The sequence below is a fragment of the Oryzias melastigma genome, linkage group LG2 (genome assembly GCF_002922805.2).
Source record: "Oryzias melastigma strain HK-1 linkage group LG2, ASM292280v2, whole genome shotgun sequence".
NCBI lineage: Eukaryota > Metazoa > Chordata > Actinopteri > Beloniformes > Adrianichthyidae > Oryzias > Oryzias melastigma.
The window spans coordinates 20,002,752-20,014,981 of record NC_050513.1 but is presented as its reverse complement, the minus strand read 5'-3'; the positions used below and the strand labels follow the sequence as shown (position 1 = coordinate 20,014,981).

At 41.7% G+C, this 12,230-nt stretch overlaps 2 protein-coding genes across 2 annotated transcripts in view; one reads left to right on the top strand and one right to left on the bottom strand.

Moving 5' to 3' along the window:
• Positions 1–6,330, top strand: part of LOC112142006 (heat shock transcription factor 2 binding protein) — an 8,346-nt gene extending 2,016 nt beyond the window's left edge. The window contains exons 3-10 of the mRNA XM_024265241.2: positions 172–298; positions 2,093–2,190; positions 2,260–2,409; positions 3,540–3,684; positions 3,757–3,874; positions 3,992–4,095; positions 5,257–5,456; positions 6,141–6,330. Coding sequence (XP_024121009.1) covers positions 172–298; positions 2,093–2,190; positions 2,260–2,409; positions 3,540–3,684; positions 3,757–3,874; positions 3,992–4,095; positions 5,257–5,456; positions 6,141–6,149 — 951 coding nt within the window. The 3' untranslated portion in view covers positions 6,150–6,330. The remainder of the gene's footprint in view (positions 1–171; positions 299–2,092; positions 2,191–2,259; positions 2,410–3,539; positions 3,685–3,756; positions 3,875–3,991; positions 4,096–5,256; positions 5,457–6,140) is intronic.
• A 366-nt stretch (positions 6,331–6,696) lies between these two features.
• cryaa (crystallin, alpha A) lies at positions 6,697–11,679 on the bottom strand. The gene is made up of 3 exons (XM_024265239.2): positions 10,187–11,679; positions 9,981–10,103; positions 6,697–7,321 (listed from the first exon to the last, which is right to left on the bottom strand). The coding sequence occupies exons 1-3, from the start codon at positions 10,382–10,384 to the stop codon at positions 7,112–7,114; spliced, it is 531 nt and encodes a 176-aa protein (XP_024121007.1). The 5' UTR covers positions 10,385–11,679; the 3' UTR covers positions 6,697–7,111.
• Positions 11,680–12,230: the final 551 nt, after the last annotated feature.

The following is a 12,230-nucleotide window of genomic DNA, read 5'->3' as shown; positions in this document are numbered from 1 at the left end:
TTTAACTTGTAAAGCACTTTGGGCTGTACAGAAGTACATGAAAAGCGCTTAACAAATAAAGTTTGATTGATTGATTGATTGATTGATAATTTGATTTTTGGGTGTTTTTCTTTTAGACACAAAGCATTTAAATCCAGTTTCACTCTGCTCTTATCTCTTCTTTTCTCCCAGGACGGTTTTGTCCGAGTGAGGAGGCGAGATCTGGAGAGGTTAACCACGGAGGTGATGCAGCTGCGGGAGTTCCTGCCCCGAGTGCTGAACGTGGAGCTGCTGGAGATGCTGCAGGGACCGCAGACCAGTACGCAGGCGGCGAGCTCAGGGCTCAGCTCGTGTCATTAGCTGTGTTTGTGTGTTTGCTGGCTGATGCTTTGATGGTGGGCTGGCTGCTGTTCGATAGCAGCTCTCCTCCTGTGCGTGTAATCGTCTGCAGGAAACTCTTCGACTGTACAACAGCTGCTGTTGCCATGGCAGCTCGTTTCCACTAATGATGATAAAAGGCGGTTTAGGCAGAAGGACAGGAATCAGTCAGGGAATATTGAGGCCAGAAATGACCGGCTTCATCTTACGAGAGGTAGCCTCCATCACAGGAATGTTTCCAGAGGATCCTGGAGAACCGTCTGTATGAAAGCAGTTTCTGGAACGATGTGTTCACACCGGCCTCTGAACCACGCATTCCAAGTCTACATAAACACGCATAGATTCGTGTTTCAGACTTCAAAATGATCACGTTCACACGTTGCTACACAAGTTCTTTTTCTTTCAGGGTCACATGGTTGCTGGAGCCTATCCCAACTACTCTTATGCCAATAGAAGGTCTATGTATGGACAATTTCAAAACTATTCAAAACTATTACGCTTATGGGTAGCTACTAGGGCTGCCATGATTAGACAACTAATTGATGACTAAACGACTATTAAATTATTTATTAAACTATAAAATAGTCAATTAGTCAATTCAATTCAATTTTATTTATATAGCCAAAATCACAAAGAAAATTGCCTTATTGGGCTTCAAAAAGTCCTTGCTTTATATTGTCCGGAGTCAGAGTGTAGTAAAGTTGAAAGTTATAATGACATTCTGATAGTTTTTTTGGAATATTTTGGGATTTATTAAGGTTTTTAAGGCTATTATGGAGTTTAGCTAATATTTCAGCTACATGCTAACTGTTTTGGCTAATTTAGGCTCTTTTCAGGTTTTTAGACTAATTTGGCATTTAACTAACATTTTAGCTTTAGCTGGCTATCAGCTTCCGAGTTTCAGCTATCAACTTTAGCGTTTTTTGCTATTAAGTTCAGCATCTTCAGCTATCAGCACTAGAATCTTCAACGGTCAAATTCAGCTTATAGCATTCACACTAGCATTATCACAGGTAATGCTAAGTATATCTAGTTAGTTTAAAGCTAATAATGGTTAAGATGTGTGTTTTACATCCATTTTGCACATGACCCGATTAGGTGACCAATCGGAAAAAATAATCGGTGATTAGTTGACTATTAAAATAATCGTTTGTGGCATCCCTAATTGCGACACAAATTTTTGTCTTTCAGGGTTACAGCGTTGCTGGAGCCTGTCCCAACTACTCTTATATTTATACCTGCTTTGGAAATGTGTGTTAAACCGGTTGAACTGACCGATCAGGGGCTCAGATTTTATTGTTATGGATGGTGTCCTTTTTAAAACATATAAGTGCCAACCTTTTGAAAATTGATCACGGAGAAGAAATTAATAACAGATAAAATAAATAAATACGATTTTTTTCTTTTGTCTAACCTCAAGTCAATGTGAAAGAAGAAAGAAACCTTCTTGAGATTTGTTCCACTTTGACATTTAGTGCCAAGGCTCGTCCATCTGTGGGTGCACACGCTAGTGTCGGGTAGGGACAGTCCAGTGTGAACTCCCGACGATATAAATGTGATCAAGAACAACGAAAAAAAACAATCAGATTTGTAAAAATGCCAACTGGATGACAATCGACAATCTGCTGAGACAAAATAAGGGAAAAAACCATCAAATCATCTTCAGAATCCAGACCGGACTCTTTGATGGCTGGTTGAGCTTCTGCGGTTTTTACCGTCAGACAAATGTTTGCAGAGAAGGAGCCGCTGGAGCAGGAGCGCCTGCGGCTGGAGGCTCTGCACCTGAAGTCCAGGCTGGAGGTGGTGCAGACCGAGTGTCAGAGGGAGAGGGAGGTGAGGCCGACCGCCCGCCCGCCCGCTCTGGAGTACGAGGGTCTCCTCTGACCGCACCTCCCTTTGCAGGAGAAGCTGCTTCTGCGGGAGCAGCTGTGGCAGAGCGGCGAGGAGCTTCAGCAGCAGGTCGACTTCTGCTCCGGGCTGGGGTCGGCCGCCTGCGGCCTGCTGTGGAGCTGCTCGGCCAAAGAGGACACGGTCACGCAGTGGCTGGTGGACGTGAGTGCAAACAGAGAAGATCTAGCAGATCTGAAGGTCGATAATCAGAACATTTGGAGGAAGCTCTGATAGTCACAGCTATCAACTTAATCCATCAACATTTTTAGGACTACCGTAACTCGTTTATGGAGTTAACGTATTTACAGTGTATTCTGTTGTGGAGAAAAGCAGCTTTGGAGCTCAAATTATGCTAACTGTGTTGAAGAGTTAGGATAGTCGAAAGAATGTCAAGCTCTGGTGCTAAACGGTAAATGGTTGTAGAGTTACAGCAGGTCAAATTTGCGTCCGCTCATCAAATAATGTCTTCAAGATAATGCACAGATGTTCAGGAGCAGAACTATCGGATTGATCCACCATCTTGGATGTGTATTCTACCTTCTCTTACTGAATACGTCATGTGTCCAAAGCTGAGTCCCTGATTGGTTGACGTGATGCAGCGATCTCACCAAAGTTGAAATAGCGCCGTATGACCTTAGATTCTGACGCAGGTTTAACCCTAAACAACACACGCTCTTTGACTTACCGTAACTCCTTGACCTTTTATGCAACCAACCTTCTAAGGCCCATTAGAAATAAGTCCAGGTTTCTTACCCCATTGACAGATAGTCTTCATTTAAATAGAAAAAATCTAGTAAAATATCTAACCAAGAATTCCTATCTTAAGAAAATTCTCTCTTAGACATGTTTTGTTTAAGATTATTTTGCGATTGGAAAAACTTTCTTGATTATTGAGACCAAAAATGATACAGATTTTCTTGTAACAACACGTAAAGTGTTGCATATTGGTCCAACGCTGACCAGTAGTTTTTCTTGAAGCTTGTTATGAATATACTACCAGCAGCAAAAAGACTCAGTCATGATCATCATAATCACCTGTTAATTAGAGACAAAAAAGGACCATTTGAAACCTAAAAATAAACCAAAGTTATTCCAAATTCAAATGGGAATAGTTTCTTTGAGTTTGGAGTTGGAGCTAAACCAAAGTATTTTTCCTGTTACAAACATTGGAACGAATGGTGACCTGATCTGTGTAACAAGCCACCTAGTGGTAACCTAGTAAACTGACTTCAGTTGTAGTACTCAACTAGCTTCAATAAGGAAGTGTGAGTATTCCTACTGCTGCTGTGCAGGGGAAGCTGCCGTCCTTCTTGAACGTTGCGGCTCAGACTCTGGAGAGCTTCGGTAAGTCCTTAGACGAGGAGGTAAAAGACCAATCTGAGGACTACAACTCCCAAGAGCACCAGTTTGTGCTGGCTGTGGCAGGAACCGTCACAAGTGAGTTCTCCCCTGATGGTTTCGTCTGCTAAGAAAAAAAAAAAACACATCAGCTGACTTCTTTTTCTTCAGACGTAGCGGCTGTAGCTTGTGGGCGGGACTTCCTGTGCAGTTCTGGACGAGTCCTGTTGGACACGCTGATGAAACTTCTGGAGCTGATGAAGCCTGCGTTCTTCCCCAAACTGAAAGTGTACGTGTGTTTGTGGGGAACGTTAATAAACCTGGAAAAAGGGCTAAGATAATCCAGTGGTTGCTCCTGTGAAAGTGGAGTTCAGTCGCTGCTCACGGTCCGGTTGTTGTTCTGTAGCTTGATGCTGATGGCTCTGTACAACGTGAGCATCAGCATCAATGGACTGAAGATCATCGGCGAGAACAAGGGACTCGTGCGCCTCATCTGGACTCTGCTGAACGGTGAGAAAACATCTCGTGTTTTAAATTGTTTCTCTAGAGGTTTTCCGTTTCTTTGACTTCTGGTTGTTTACTTCTTTGATCGTCGTAAAGCTTCACCAAAGAGGATTATCTTATAAAGTCTCACCTCTGATTACGGGTGGATACGGACCGGGAAAAATGGTCAAACCTGTACGAGTAACGCAGGAAATATCAAGATCGTAGACCACTCTGGGATCTCGTGCAGAGAAAATGTTCATGTACATTTTTATCTATGGGTATGCTGCGGGCGACCAGTCCTAGTCAACACTTATACAGAACGTAAGGGTATTGTCACGTTCACACAACCGACCATTTTCTAACGTAAACTTAACGTAAAAGTATAAATGTCTATAAGAGTTTTGTCTTCCATGTTCAAAACATTTGTGTTCACACGTCGCTATGCTAGTTTCTGCGACCCTTTTCCATCTCTACGTACAAAACTTTCAACCACTGGAGGCACGGTGAAAGTTAAATTAGGTTGAATTTGGTCAATCAGGGAGTCGGATTTAATAGTGAACTATGGGTACCGTCCTTTCCATTCTACATATTCTCAATCCTAACTTGTATGGACCTTTGGTTCCGGACACCTTCCGTGTCACTTTTTGACATTTTGAGTGACATCCTGGCTGTTCCCATCAAATCCCGGGTCCCCGATCTTTTGGACGCGGAACAGGTACCAGGTTAGGGTACCGGTACAGGTCTGGTATGCATCCTGAGGGTTGGGGACCCCTGAATAGTGTATACATTTTATTGTCTGTACCAAATGGCCCTCTGACCAGTAGAGGTTGGGGACCCCTGATTTAATGGGAACAGATCCCCCCACGAGTCGGGAACACCTTGTCAAAAAGTGGCGGGGAGGGGTCCCAAACCAAACGTCCATAGATAACGAGTTTGGAGTGAGACTGTGTTGTTTTGTTTTGTGGAAGTACCAACTGTTTAAAAATTGGTCATGGAGGATAAATTATAGTTATAGTTTGTTCCCGGACGGAACGACATAACAAGTCTTTCAGATATCAGAATAGACCCGTGAAAGAGACGGTCTGGAGTGAGATTCACCAGATTTACACGATCCAAACAACCTAAAAATGACGGGTTAATGGTGATCGTTTTCCCTCCCCTGATCAGTGTGTGGTTCTGTCTCAGACGGACACTGGGAGGTCAGCCTCCACAGCCTGCGCCTCCTCCAGTCGCTGTTGCTGGAGGAGGACACCGTCCTGGTCCTGGGCCCCTCCCTGCTGGACCCAGAGCTGCACGCTCGGGTTGGCCTGCTCGCCTCCAGCGCTCAGCCCGGCCTCCGATCCACGGCCCAGCAGACGCTGGAGGACCTGCAGGCCCTTAAGAAGGTACGCTGGGTTTATTGATGAGTTATTGATGAGTCATCGTAATATTTGATCAGCCTGAGGCAGAAAATGCTCATTTATTCAGTGTGACCTGAAGGTTCCTGCACAGCTCCCCCTAAAGCAACGTTGATCACCTCATTTGTTTACACAGGATCAGGTACAGATCGTGTCAGCTCTACTAGGACTGTCTTTGCAGCGTAAAGACAGATTTAGTGAGTCATGCTTGAGATTTTATGTGAAGGATTGTGGGATATTTGAGGATATTTACTGACTTTATAGATACTAAATTCTCTTTGAAATGGGCAGAAGATACAGACGTCACATGACATCCAATACCTCAATGACATCATCATCAAATTGGCCTCAGTTGAGCTTCATGAAGACTTAAGTCTCTGAGGTCCAATGAAAGCACAGGGGGCGGGGCTACCAGCGCTAGTCGCTGGTAAAAGTCGTATTTATTTCAAAGGTTCAGATCACTATTTCAGGAACGTTTGATGAAGTAATAGCTCGTCTGAGACTCTTTTGAAAAACGTTCTTTATTAGACTTTCAACGTATAGTTTATTAAACATCTAAACCTTTTATGATGGGATGTCCAAAGAAATTCAAGAAAACGATCTAATTCTGGTCATCTAGAGCAGGAAGACGACCATATAAGGTGACTCAGTTCATTGACCTTCTGTTTGCAGGGTCAGTGATGTGAAGACTTCTCCGTCTGCTGTTCCGGCGCCACTTCCTGTTACGGTTCCGGTTCTGTTCCACGGAACGTGTTTCTACGAATCAACAGGAACGTTTGCTTCCTAAGCTGTTCTAACGTCACTCTTATTGGTGTTCGTGCTTCATGTTCACAGGCAATAAAGAATATTTTTTCTACACAAAGCTCCGCCTCCTGTGTCTTTAATAGCGCTAAACGTTCTCACGAAATGGAGGATAGTTTTTGTTTCCTGTTTTGGTGGTTCGTGATTCTGTTTTCTATGCGTTCGTTTTGTCTTCTATTGATGAGACCATCAAAGACCATCAGTATTGATCAGTTTTGATTCAAGACGCCAAAAACCGCATCAACACTGAGAGGAGCTAAATTATGTTTCCACTCTCTTTGGGATCCTTTCATTTCTCTACATCAAGACCTAAATCCTGAGGTTTTTAGAGAGAACACCTGTTTTTTTTACATTTCCAAAAATAAAAAAGAACATAATTAATCACCAAATGAAAACAATATTTTTTTTAATTGATTCCAGGCACTAATTTTTATATATCTTTTTTTTTCCCAGATTCAAGACTTCTTTTTCATTGTCACAACGTTTATTCTTGAAGTTAAACTCGGAGCAATAATGATCCACAGATCCGCTGCTTGTTGTTTGGTTAACTTTATTATATTTCTCAGTTTGGACTTCTGCAGATAGGCACTAAACAAGGCTGAAGGACATGAATGATGAAGACAGGAAGTAGAAGGTTCTTCAGGATAGGTGGAGTCGTAGCAGGAGAAACATGCAGGGATTTGGGGGTTAATGAGCACCTCTCTCCAGAGAAACCCTCTAAGAACTATTTCCATGACAGAGGGGGGGTTAGGAACTAAACCCCATCAGGGTGCACTAGGACTACAAGAGGAGGAGGAAGAAGATAGTAAAGGAATCTCTGGGTTATCCAGCGGATCTCCATTCTAGGAGGAGGGGGCAGCGTTGGGCTTGTCGTCACGGGTGACGGGGATGCTGCGCTCGCTGCGTCCGGACTCGGCCCCCCCGCTGACCTTTGGTCCAGTCAGGGTCAGCAGTCCGTCGGCAGACAGGGAGCAGGTGATGGCCGATTGGTCGACGGTGGAGGGGAGGCGGTAGCGGCGGTGGAACTCGCGGGAGATGTAGCCGTGGTCATCCTGGAGAAACAGCAGAGCTCTTTAGAACAAAGGAACTTCCTGTTTTGGAACAAACTTTGACCTTTGATCTCTTTTGAAGTGAATCCCAGTCACTTTCTGAACTCCCTTAATCATTTTATCAATCAATCAAACTTTATTTATTAATGTACTTTACAATCAAAAACAAAATCATACACACACAAATCAAAATAAAAACTCAATCCTCCCTTAACACACACATGACAAATACTTCTTAGAAAAGGGTCTTGAAAGAAACTCAGGGGTTGCTGGAGCCTATCCCAGCCACTGTTGGGTGAAGGTGGAGCACACCTGTGATTTAATCAAATGTTTGATTGAAAATCTAAAACTTTGTATTAAAATGATCACAGTGGACTGTTAGAAAAGTCAGATTGATGGTTAGCGAACGCGGGGGGGTTACAATTAAATCAGAGAGTTCTTTGTATATTTTTAAAGTCCAACAATCTCTGACCTACGGCTACCACAAACAATTACTTTGATAGTTGACTGATCACCAATTATTTTTTTCTGATTAGTCGACTAATCCTGTCATGCACATAGTGGATGTAAAACACATATCTCAACTATTATTAGTTTTACACTAACCAAAAAAAGATTTATAGCATTACCTCTGATAATGCTAGTGTGAATCCTGTAAGCTGAATTTGGCCATTGAAGATGCTGAAATTGATAGCTAAAAATGCTGAAGCTTATATCAGAAAACCCTGAAGCTGATAGTCAGCTAAAATATTAGTTAAATGCCAAATTAGTCTAAAAACTGAAAAAAGTCAAAATGAACCAAAATAGCTAGCCTCTAGATAAAATATTAGCTAAACTCCAAAATTAGCCTAAAAAGCCTAAATTAGCCAAAATAGCAACTAGTAGCTAACTAATATTAGCTAAATTCAAAAATTAGCGTAAGAAGCTGGAAAAGCCTAAATTAGCAAAAACAGCTATTTAAATATTAGCTTTACTCCGGAACAGTCTAAAAAACTTGAAATAAAAAGTTGAAATTAGCCAAAACAGCTAGTATGCAACTGAAATATTAGCTAAATTCAAAAATATACAAAAAAACTAAATTAGCCACAGTAACTAACATGTAGCTGAAATATTAGCTAAACTCGAAGTTAGCCTAAAAAATCGTAATAAATGCGAAATAGTCCAAAAAGCTATCAGAATGACATTATAACCTTTAACTTTACTACACTCTGACTCCATATAATATAAAGTAACGACTAATCGACTAGTCGGATTTTCCCTTTCAGGAAACTTTGATACAACTTTGAATTTATTACATTGTTCTTTTTTTTATAATAAATATGAACAATATCTTTTTTGGCATTAATTACAAAAGAAATATAAAGAAAAACCAGCATTTTATCAAAATAAAAATATTTTTTCAAAATAAAAGACTTCCTGTGCCTTCAGGACGATCCCAGTGGAGCTCCGATGAAAGGTTTTAACCAACAACACTTACTACTGCTGTCAACCTGACCATAAACATGAATTCATTGATTTGTGACCCAGTAGAAAAGTGTCTAAAGAAAATACAATACAACCATTGCTGAGACACAGTAGAACACATATTATTTATTTATTTTTAGATTTATCACCTGACACCCCCTACTGTTATTTTTTCCATCAGGCCTTTTACACCTTTTGAAGCCTTTAAGTTTTTGTTGGAGTTTCCTGTAGAGCCTTCCTATACAGGAACCAACACTTAAGTAAACTTATCTGTGTTGTTCACATCTGCCACACCCTCAGTCACAGGGTGAGTCATGGTCAGTTTTCCAGTGCTTTGATTTAAACCAGTTCCTTCCTCGTCTTATCTCACACTGACCTCTTTTTTTAGTTTCTCCCAACTGAAAAGCTGGTGTCCTTCAGAAAGTAATTTTTCAAAACAAAGAAAAATCAGTTTTTCTTGAGATTTTTGGAAGACTTTCCTTCACTAATTAAAAGTGTCAAATTTCATTTCTGCACCTGAAAGTTTATTTTCAAAAGCTCAGTTCTAGTCCGAATTTCTTCCAACTCATGTGTCAAAGACAAGGCCGCGGCCCCCGGGGTAATTCTATCCGGCCCTCCAGATCCTTTTTTAATTGTTATTAATGACCCGATATTATCTTGCACTTATTTCTTATTTCTAAAATATATTTTTATGGAGAGTAAAATATTGAAAGTTATTTAAGGTTTAAGTTGATTTATTCTAGAATAATATTCCTGACGTTTTAATATTCATATTTATGTTAAAAAGTTACAGTTTTAAAGTTTTGAAAATGTATTTTTATTGTATTCAATAAATGTTTATCCTGTTCGGCCCGTGACCTCAGGTGTGTTTTGGATTTTGGCTGTGCGATTTAGTCAGTTATGTTTGACATCAAAAAGAACACAAAGGAAAAACGAATATTGGGGTTACAGACCCTCTTTTTCAGGGCTCAAGCCCTGACGTTCCTTTGACTAAAAATTTGACAAATTTCTTGTTAAACTGTTTCATGATTTGAAAAATCCCTGAAAAATCTTCCCTAGTTGTTATATATATTCATGCACAAGTAACGATGTATATTTTTGGTTGTTTTGATCTTTTTTAACTATATTTTTGCGTTCTTCTGCCTCCTGTTTGAGCCTTGCTCAGGCTGTAGTGGTAGGAAGGGAAGACGAGGGTCACCTGTCTTTCTCCGTGCTTGCCCTGGATCTCCACATAGTCATCGATCACCTTCACGCTGAGCTCGTCGGGGGAGAAGTGCTTGACATCCAGGTGAACCGTGAACTTGTCTCTGTCGGACCTCACCTGCGGGACAAACAGCGGTGAAAGGACGGGACACTTGGGCAACAAAAGAGCTGAAAACATTTCGGGGAAGCGGCGTTGGGTACCTCAGAAATGCCGGAGTTCGAGGAGTCCAGGAAGTTGCGGAACAGCGACTGTCTGTAGAACGGACTGATGGTGGAAGTGGTGTAGGGCAGGAGGTCGTAGTCAAACATGCCCTCCCCGAAAAACTGGTCAAAGAGTCGGGCCGGGTACATGGAGCCCAGGGTGCGCCGGAACCACGGGTGCTGGATGGCAATATCCATAGTGGCTGAAGAAAGAAGCTTCTGCTTGGCTTGGAGTCCAGGAGATCACACAAAGATGACACGAAGAGGATGTTTCAGTTTAACTTTCTGTTTCCAGAGCAGAGAGGCGCAGAGAGTTCGTCCCCGTCTCTGCAGCTGCCTCCTCTTTATATACCTGACCACCAAAAAAGACCGGCTTTAGCTGGGATCCCTCTGGAATGCCATTATCTCATGGTGGGTCGGACCAAGTCAGCAGAATCCGAGATGACTGGTGCGACCCGGTGCCACCCCCCCAACACGCCAGACACCCGTGGCTGCCAAAACAAACCTGCCGCATTGAGAGGGAACGAGACAAAGAGGTCAAAAAGCCAAAAGCAGACACAGGATGACCCGTGAACCGGCTGAAGGCGCTGTCAGGACGGGACCGGCCCACAGACTGAAAACAAAGAGTTTGGAAGAATGAGTTCTGACTGTGAATGATTCCATTTCTCTAGAATAAGCAATAAGTGCGGCTAAACGTCTTCAGTTGGTTTAGTTTCAAAACAATTCCATCTGAGAGTAAAAACAGAATCAAATCAAAACGCCTGAATAGATTTAGTTCCAACAGATGCTCCTTTTGAGGATTGCCAAAAAAAAAAAAGAAAACTGACAAGGATAGAAAAGATCTTTAGAAGAGATCTTGCTAGTCCTGCTAATCTCCTAACTGTCATATATTGATAAGAACCTGAGCTTCTTCCATAAACCAGATTTAAATCCAGACATTTGTAAATGTTTCTCTTCAGATTTAAGGTTTGGTTCTTGCGCCACTTTCCTCTCTTTAGTTCCATTTGGTTTGGGGAAAGGTCACCCGATCCATCTCATTTGCAAGCAGAACACGTAATCAAAGTGATTTCTAATGTCGAGTTGTTGTTTCCCCATCTTTGTGCAGATGCACTAATCTAATCCCACAGATTAGATGGGGGTTTAGCCGCTCCGAGCAGCCGCCGGCCAAGAGCGACGCAGGAGCCCGGCAGCAAAGGCCCAATAGGTTTTAGGGACAAGTCGCCGGGATATCTCGCTGCTACAAACCGGATGTGGAGGCGGTGGGAGTGGGCGGAGTTCAGCCGAGTCAGCACTTTGAGGTTTTTATCAATGGGAGGGACAAAGCCTGAGCTGTGAGCGCCCACGGATCCCAAAGCTGTTTTCAGGAGGCCTGGCAGAGTGGAAAAAAACTAAAACAAAAACACTGTCAAAGACGCCACGCTTGAAACATGCGTTTGATACAAACAACACGTGTGCCATCAACATCATCGTGACATGAATGTATATGTAGTACACTATAGAGATTCTCCTGCACGCTTCCATGGTTTTTGGGACGTAAAATCACAGTTCCAGTGATTTCAGCAATCTTTGTATCAAAACGTTCGGCTCATTCAGGAAATGAACAAGGAATTGCTCAAATGCTTCAAAAACTTTGTGCACTTTGAAACTTCTACATACTTTCAAGTTAAGACCTTTCAAATGTAAAAATATTCAACTACTGCTTTTTAGGGTAATCTGGAGTTTAGTTTTTATTTTAGCAACATGCTAGCTATTTTTGGCTAATTCCGATATGTTTCCATTTTTTAGGATAATTTGGAGTTTAGCTAATATTTTAGCAACATGCTAGCTGTTTTTGGCTAATTCCGATATTTTTCCATTTTTTCGGATCATTTGGAGTTTAGCTAATATTTTAGCAACATGCTAGCTGTTTTGGATAGTAAAGACTTTTTCAATTTTAAGGATAACTTGTAGTTTAGCTAATATTTTACCATTGTGTTAGTTGTTTTAAGCTAATTTAGACACTTATCCATTTTTTCCCCATAATCTGGAGTTTGGCTAATATTTT

Coding starts and splice junctions, on each gene's coding strand:
- cryaa (XM_024265239.2), bottom strand. CDS start 10,384: ATGGATATTGCCATCCAGCACCCGTGGTTCCGGCGCACCCTGGGCTCC. Junction 10,104..10,186: donor CGAACTCCGGCATTTCTGAG/GTACCCAACGCC, acceptor TTTGTCCCGCAG/GTGAGGTCCGACAGAGACAA. Junction 7,322..9,980: donor GCAAGCACGGAGAAAGACAG/GTGACCCTCGTC, acceptor CTGTTTCTCCAG/GATGACCACGGCTACATCTC.